This window comes from Bos indicus, chromosome 4, assembly GCF_029378745.1.
Source record: "Bos indicus isolate NIAB-ARS_2022 breed Sahiwal x Tharparkar chromosome 4, NIAB-ARS_B.indTharparkar_mat_pri_1.0, whole genome shotgun sequence".
NCBI lineage: Eukaryota > Metazoa > Chordata > Mammalia > Artiodactyla > Bovidae > Bos > Bos indicus.
Genome location: NC_091763.1, coordinates 43,857,075 through 43,865,557, shown reverse-complemented (window position 1 = coordinate 43,865,557; position 8,483 = coordinate 43,857,075). Strand labels below are relative to the sequence as shown.

Here is an 8,483-nt window from a genome sequence, read left to right as displayed (position 1 = left end):
AGCCCGCCCCTGCCCCGCGCCCGGGAGCGGAGGAGAGTAAATACAACAGGAGCGCAAAATGGCGGAACCGCCGAGCCTAATGCAAGGCACCCCCGCCGCCGTCTCGGAGAAAGAATCGTTTGGCAAACTGCAAGCCCCATCCCGGGACCCGCCGGGTCCTCTGTCCGCCAAGAAGATCCGGACTGAGGAGAAGAAGGCGCCGCGTAGACTGAACGGAGAAGGAGCGAGCAGCGGTAACAGCAGGCAGCTGCAGTCTCCCGCCGCACCTTCGCCTCAGAGCTATGGCAGCCCTGGGTCTTGGAGCTTTGCCGCTCTGTCCGCTGCCCCCTCCCCGTCGTCTGCTCGGAGCAATTTCTCCTTCTCCGCTGGCACGGCCGTCCCCTCCTCTGTCTCTGCTTCCTCCTCTCAGCCGGTGCCGCGCAAACTGCTGGTGCCTCCTACGCTGCTACACGCTCAGCCTCACCATCTCCTGGTGCCCGCCGCCGCCGCCTCGGCCAGCGCCAAGCCGCGCAGACCCAAGGAGAAGCGAGAGAAGGAAAGGAGGAGGCACGGTCTCGGCGGGGCGGGCGAAGCTGGCGGGGCCTCCCGCGAGGAGAACGGGGAGATGAAGGCGCTGCCGCGAGGTGGGTGCCGAAGCCGGCAGGGGGGAGGGGAGGGCGCCCGGGGTCCCAGGCACGAGCTCGCGCCCGCGGGGCGCGGGCTGGGGGCGTGCGGGGGTCGCGTGCGCCAGCCGGGAGCGGGCGGGGGGCTTCCCGTTCACTGCAGGCTGTTTTGCGGTCCCCGTGGGGACAGGAAATGGAGCCTGTAATTTCGGTCGCAGAGTGGGGAATGGCCGAAACTCATTTTCTGTATCGTTTTTGCCTCCTAGTTAATGCGCGGCAGGGTTTGTAGAACTCGATTTAGAGGACCCGCCTGGGTGTGTTTGGCTATGGAGGGAGATTTGAGGGAACGGGATCGGGAAAGGTTTAGTTTTGTAAAAGATGTGCTTGATTATTAGACCGTTTAGACATGGTCACGAATTTATATTTGTGACACTGGCTCCCAACGCCAGAAAATCCTATCAAGAAAAGGGGTGTGGAGACCATTGGCGTCAGCTGGAAGCTACCAGAGGCCTGAGCTTTTCATCCCTATTAGGGAAATGAGGTAGTGTGCAGGGCCTGGAGTGTGCTGTTTCATAAGGTACCCTCCCTCCACACTCCTCTCCCTTGAGTATTTTGAGTGGTCCTGTTTGAAATACCACCCTTCAAAAAGAATTTTCAGCCATATTCTTTTTTTTTCCCCTTTCTTGCAGCAAGTGATAAAATCAGGAACATTGACTTTTTTTTGGCCAGACCATATTCTTGGCTGCAGAATGTTTTAGCATCAGAGAATGGCAGACTCTTTACTCTTTATTTTTTTTTTTTAATTTATTTTTAAATGGAGGATAATTGCTTTACGCTCTTGTGAGAAAGGCACATTCTTAAGCAGTCTTTGCAGACAGGACTACACTGTCTTCTTTTAAAATGTAGGCTAAACATATATAATTTTCAGAAAGTATTTTTGTAAAATAGATAGTCCCGTTTAGCCATTTCATGCACAATGTTTTGAGAGTGGTACACGTGGAGACTGGTTGAAAATTAGGTTTTTATGTGATCAAAAGCTGAAAGCATGTAATGATCTTTATTATAAATGTACATTGATACACGGTATTGTCAAAGTATGTTTTAGGAAAAAAATGAAATGTCAAGCACTTTTAACATTACTAATCTAATGGTACCTTAGATCATGAAAAGTTCTCTGTATTTTTTCACAGTTTTACAAAATGCTGCACATGAGTATGTAACAACAGTGTTACGTCGATGGTCTGCCTGTAGTAAATTTTTGATATCTCAGCATAGCCATCAGGTACTCTGGCACAAGATAAAGGATCTCATAGCTTTGGAGAGTTTTGTTTCTAGAAAAGTGGTTTTGAGGATGGGATTTATACTACTTTTAGTCTGAGATTTTAGGTGATTTTTGTTTTAAAGCAATTTTGTTTGAATAATTATGTTTAAAAGTTGAAAGTGCCTGGAAGTCCGCGTTTACAGCTCAATATTAGTCTTACTTGTAATGTGTCAACAGTGTAATTGCACTTCTAAGTTTTTTGAGGAAGTGAATATGGATATAACATGGAATGGCTGAAAATAAATAAGCATTCTTTAATAATTCTGATTCAAAAAATGGAGCACATAAATCACTTTTAAAGTGAAATGGCTGTTAAAGAAAATGTTTTCTAATCTTAAATTGCATTTAGAATCCTCTGTTGAAGGCTATAGCTTACATTGTTAAGCCTGAATATAAGCAATGATAGCTTTTACATTAAGATGTTTTTTCATGATTTATAGGTTTTTTGAGTAGTGACTAGATAGTAACACTATGGTAAAATTTTCTTCTCTTTCTTGGATGGAAATGCTGTTTTTATAGAGAAAAAACTAAGTCAGTGAGGAGGATTGCTTTTAGTGTCTTGATGGTAAATTTCATGATGAAAATCTGATCGAGCCCCCAAACTCCATTAAACAATTAAGCTCCTGTATTTATTAGTAGAATTTTTTTTTTTATAAGTTTTCGGTCAGAACTGCTGCATTTTCACATTGGCTACCATTCCAGCAGAAGTTATTTGGATTAAATGAAAGGGTGTGTATGTGTGTGTGTGAAAAGTAGGGCATTTTAATGTTACTTGAGTCAGAAGCATGATTTTTTTTTAAACCCTTTATAAAAGATGGGTCAGTCCAGATTGAGGACATATCCGTTGACAGCATATCTGAAAGTTAAAAGTGATGGACAGGGGGATTATAAAAATTTACCAGTCTAGGTCCATTAAGTATAAGGACTGATGCCTCACACACCTAAAAACTCTGAGGCCATCTTGTCATAGTGCTGGAGCTGACTTGCATGATAGCCTGAGTCATCAAGTAAAAGTTAAATTTCTTTCTTATAAAAAGAAAAAGTGGAAAACATCTTAGATTTTTAAAACTATGAATAACCAAGTTTTGCTGTATAAAGATGTAATCTACTAAAGAGGTCACAGCCCATTTTCCTGTAAGACTGAATAAATTATTAACTGATAAGCGTAGAAGATAAAAGTGAATATTTGCTGGTGTCCGCCATTTAACTTATAGCAAAAAATAGAACAGGCATATTACTAGATAGTAAGCTGCTTTAACTGAATCTGGTAACCAATAAAACTTGTATTAATTTTCTGATTTTTGTTAGCATTTTTGCTTTGCCTTTATTAACTTACTTCCTTAAGAATGACCTTGCAAAGGATCCCAAGACAAAATCAGGGCATTTCACTAATTTTTTGCCTTGAAAGTGTAGTTACAGAATTTAATGAAAATAGAGGCTTTCCTTAGAATTGAATAATTTGATATATGTAAATATCAGTGATTTTAAAGGGATAGATGTTCAAAGATTTTTCAAACTAGGCTTTTTCTTTATCTTTCTAATACTCTTATTCTGCAATTTTAGATTAAATTCAGGTTAAGAGTATTCTTATATACTCTTAACCTGAATTATTCTGACCAAATATTTGTCACGGGTGAGATAGTAGTTTACTGTGATTTTTATTTTATCGTGTAACCTTTTGTTTTCCATACTTTGTTTTTTCATTTGCTAAGTTTTGTCTCTCTCTGCCCTCTAGCAGCTCTATAAAATGCTTCTCAGTACAATTTTCCACATGGTCAAATCTGTCAGATAAACTTAGCAGTTCCATTTATTCCTGTAGTCATCCCTTCTATAGCTGTCTTTCTTCCCGCTTTATTCTGGTTTGTTCTGTGTTTAAGCCTGCCTCAAAGCTGTCATCTTGGGACATTCTGGGAGTTTGTTTCACTTTTGTTGAGTCCTTTTTTCCTGGATCCCATGCCTTCCTTTTGGTTTGTTTCTTCATTTTGGCTTGGGAAGGTTTATTTCTACCCTCACACTTGACTGTTGGACTGTTGAGAGATTTCTGTATTGGAAATTATTTTCCCTTAAAAGTTTGGAAGTGTTACCTTATTGCCTGGCTTCCAGTATTGACGTTGAGAACTTTGATCTCCAAACAGCTGTCATCTGTTCTATTTGGGAGATTTCAATCCTTTAACCAAGTTTTAAAATTTCAGATGTCTTTTTTTAAAAAAATGTTTTATGAACTCTTCTCTGTCCGTATTATAGCATTTTATTTCTTTTTCACAGGTACAGCATCTTCTGTTACCTCTTGAAGGATATTAATTACAGTTTCTTTGGCATGTTCTTCCATGCCTTGCATTGTATCTGCTTCCTCTAACTTTCTTTTCTGTTTGTTTTGGTCTCTTTCTTTTTGCTCAGAGCTTTCTTCAGATCTGTATGATCCTTAGCAGTTCCTTTATAATCAGGAGAATGATTGAAAGCTCACTGGGCACGCATGAGCATGTGTGAGTGCCCAGTCACTAAGTCCTGTCTGACTCTTTGCAACCCATAGACTGTGTAGCCCCCCAGGCTTCTCTGTCCATGGGATTTTCCAGGCAAGAATACTGGAGTGAGTTGCCATTTGCTCCTACAGGGGTTCTTCCCGATCCAGGGATTGAATCTGTGTCTCTAGCATTCGCAGGCAGAATTTTTTTTACTGTTGAGCCACCTGGGAAGCCCTCTCATAGCTTAGTGACTAATGAACTCCCTTGTTTTTTATCTTTTCTTTGTCTGTTTTCCTCTAGGTGGTGGGTAAGAAGGCTTTTTCAGTTTCTTCCTTCATTTTTCTGTTCATCTATATAAATGGGATAATGGAGAGAGGAGAGGATTGGCAGAAGTAATGAGTTTTGATGTTAGGGTTCTAATGCTGGATATGAGAAGAAAGCTACAAATCTCACTGATTTATAAATTTTCAGTTTATCTGCTTGTTTTCATACCAGCATGTCATTTTTCCCTTTTTCTGTGTGTGGCATCCCTGAGACTGGAGCCACACTCTTGATTCAGTTTTGCGGAATGCCTCTCATTCCCTTAGGAGTGTGTGTGTGAGGGGGAGGGGGGCGTGTGGAGAGGTGGGAGGGTGAGGCAGTATGGTTCTGTCATCTTGCCTCTCCCAGCACCTCAAATTTCTAAGCCTTTCTGAGGTACTGTGGTGTAAACAGAGTTGTTTCTTATTATTTCTTTCTATAGGGATTTGTATTAACCTTCTTTCATTATGCCAGGTCATTTATTCCACCATCGGCTTTCTATCTTTGTAAGTTGTATTTCAGGTTACAATTATAATTTCACATAGTTATATTAAAAATGGAATTTATATTTTCGAATTTTTTTTTCTTCCCTTTATCGTTAGGGTCTGTTTTTCAAGAAAAGATCTTAAATTTTAGCCTTAATTTTGATTTGTGCCTATTTGTGGGACACTAGTGAAATGACTTAATCTTTTTGAGCTCATACTCTTCTGTTACTATAGATATTCCTTTTCACTGTGAAATTACATGAACCTGGCATATTGTAGGCATTTATAGGGATGTTAGTCCCTAACTCTTCTTTCCTATAGAAGACATTGGAGACATTTAGTTTCACTTAATTCATGGGTAGGTATAACCTATATAGTTTTCCCATTGGTATCCAGGTTTCTGAGAATTTTTGGTATTAGTATGAGCCGTACTAACTTGTTCAAAGAAGTTTATATTTCAGAAGTTTATATTACAGTTAACAGTAACTCATTCATTTTTCACCATCCTCAAATGAATTAAAAATTTCAAATTATGGAGAAGGCAATGGCACTCCACTCCAGTACTCTTACCTGGAAAATCCCATGGATGGAGGGGCCTGGTGGGCTATAGTCCATGGGGTCGCTAAGAGTCAGACACGACTGAGCGACTTCACTTTCACTTTTCACTTTCATGCATTAGAGAAGGAAATGGTAACCCACTCCAGTGTTTTTGCCTGGAGAATCCCAGGGATGGGGGAGCCTGGTGGGCTGCGATCTATGGGGCTGCACAGAGTCGGACATGACTGAAGCGACTTAGCAGCAACAGCAGCAAGATAGCTAGATTAAATACAGGTTCACCAGTGTAATTTAAATTTCAAATAAACACATTTCTATCAAAAAAAAATTCAAATTACAGATAAACTATATAAATAGGATATTGAAAAAATAGTACTTGGTTTTAGAGTAAATCAAGATTGCCAGGAGAAATATCAATAATCTCAGATATGCAGATGACACCACCCTTATGGCAGAAAGCAAAGAAGAACTAAAGAGCCTCTTGATAAAAGTGAAAGAGGGGAGTGAAAAAGTTGGTTTAAAACTCAACATTCAGAGAACTAAGATCATGGCATCTGGTCCCATCACTTCATGGCAAATAGATGGGGAAACAATGGAAACAATGAGAGACTATTTTTGGGGGCTCCAAAATCATTGCAGATGGTGACTGCAGCCATGAAATTAAAGACGTTTACTCCTTGGAAGAAAAGCTATGACCAACTTGGTATATTAAAAAGCAGAGACATTACTTTGCCAACAAAGGTCTGTCTAGTCAAAGCTATGGTTTTTCCAGTAGTCATGTATGGATGTGAGAGTTGGACTATAAAGAAAGCTGAGCACCGAAGAATTGATCCTTTTGAACTGTGGTGTTGGAGAAGACTCTTGAGAGTCCCTTGGACTGCAAGGAGATCCAACCAGTCCATCCTAAAGGAGATCAGTCCTGAATATTCATTGGAAGGACTGATGCTGAAGCTGAAACTCCAATACTTTGGCCCCTTGATGTGAAGAACGGATTTGTTGGAAAAGACCCTGATGCTGGGAAAGATTGAAGGCAGGAAGAGAAGGGGATGACAGAGGATGAGATGGTTGGATGGTGTCACCGACTCAATGGACATGAGTTTGAGTAAGCTCTGGGAGTTGGTGATAGACAGGGAGGCCTGGCTTGCTGCAGTCCATGGAGTTGCAAAGAGTCAGACATGAATGAGCGACTGAGCTACAGTAAAAAGAATTCTGATGAAATAATTGTGGCTTCTGTAAAATTTTTGTGTGTGTGTCATTAAGGAGAATTAATAATAAAAGTACATTCTTACCAACAAAAGTAATTTTTTATTTCTTTAAACATTATTTTAAATACTTTAAACTTTATACATATTATTTTTTTGAATTGTAGGTTGAAAATATTTAACTTTTTATCATGAAAAAATTTAATACTAAGGAAACCAGAGCCATATGTCTTCTGGGTCTATCCATCATCCTGTTTTCAACAATTACCAACAATTTACAATTCATGCTTTGTTACTTCTCCTCTACTTCTGTTTGTTTTTTGCTCAAGTATTTTAAAGCATATGCTGAATATATATCATTGACCCCCAGATAATTAGCATTGAATTTTCTTTTCATTATAGAATAATGCTTGTAAAATTTCAACAATTCAGTATATATATTGGTACTTTAAAGAGGGGCTTCCTAGGTGGTGCTAGTGGTAAAGAATCTGCCTGCCAATGCAGGAGTCCTAAGAGATGTGGATTGGATCTCTGGGTCAGGAAGATACTCTGGAGTAGGAAATGGCAAGCCACTCCAGTATTCTTGCCTGGAAAATTCCATAGGCACAGGAGCCTGGCGGATTACAGTCCCTGGGGCTGCAAAGAGTTGGACATGACTGAGTGACTTAACAAATACTTTAAAGACTGCAGTTTTCTTCCACTCCTAAACTATCAGAAACAGTATTTCAGTATCTCCTGAAATAAATAAGCTTATGTATTTTTTAGATTCTTTTTCAAAAATTATTTTTAAAAATTCTAGTAAAATACACAGAACATGAAATTAACATTCTTTTTTCTAAATTAATAATTTAATTTTTGGAGGCTAATTACTTTACAATATTGTATTGGTTTTGCCATACGTTGACATGAATCTGCCACGGGTGTACACGTGTTCCCCATCCTGAATCCCCCTCCCACGTCCCTCCCCATACCATCCCTCTGAGTCATCCCAGTGCACCAGCCCCGAGCATCCTGTATCCTGCATCGAACCTGGACTGGCGATTTGTTTCACATATGATATTCTACATGTTTCAGTGCCGTTCTCCCAAACCATCCCGCCCTCGCCCTCTCCCACGGAGTCCAGAAGACTGTTCTATACATCTGTGTCTCATTTGCTGTCTTGCATACAAGAGTTTTAGTCATACTTAAGTGTATAGTTTACTGCATTAAGTACACTCAAATTGTTATACAACTACCACCACTGCACCAGCCATTTTCAGAACTTTTTTCTTCTTGCCAAATTGAAACTCCATACCCTTTAAAGAATTACTCCTCTTTCTCTTCCCCACTGCTCACCCCAGCCCCAGCCCACCACCATTCTACTTTGTGTCTGTCTGAATGTGATAACTCTTAAGTACCTCGTATGAGTGGAATCGAAGTATTTGTCCTTTTGTGACAGACTTACTTCATTTAGCATAATGTCTTCAGAGTTCATCCATGTTGCAGCATGTGTCAGAATTTCCTTTCTGAAGGCTGAGTAATATTCCATTATATGTATATACCACATTTGGTTTATG

The 8,483-nt window shown here is 40.1% G+C and overlaps 1 protein-coding gene across 2 annotated transcripts in view; it reads left to right on the top strand.

Moving 5' to 3' along the window:
- Nucleotides 1–11: 11 nt before the first annotated feature.
- The window catches only part of RSBN1L (round spermatid basic protein 1 like), an 87,236-nt gene continuing 78,764 nt past the window's right edge, over nucleotides 12–8,483 (top strand). Inside the window, exon 1 of one of the 2 annotated variants that reach the window (XM_070787206.1) lies at nucleotides 12–623. In XM_070787206.1, the coding sequence (XP_070643307.1) occupies nucleotides 59–623 (565 nt within the window). In that variant the 5' untranslated portion in view covers nucleotides 12–58. The remainder of the gene's footprint in view (nucleotides 624–8,483) is intronic. The other variant, XM_019958617.2, reaches the window with a different exon arrangement.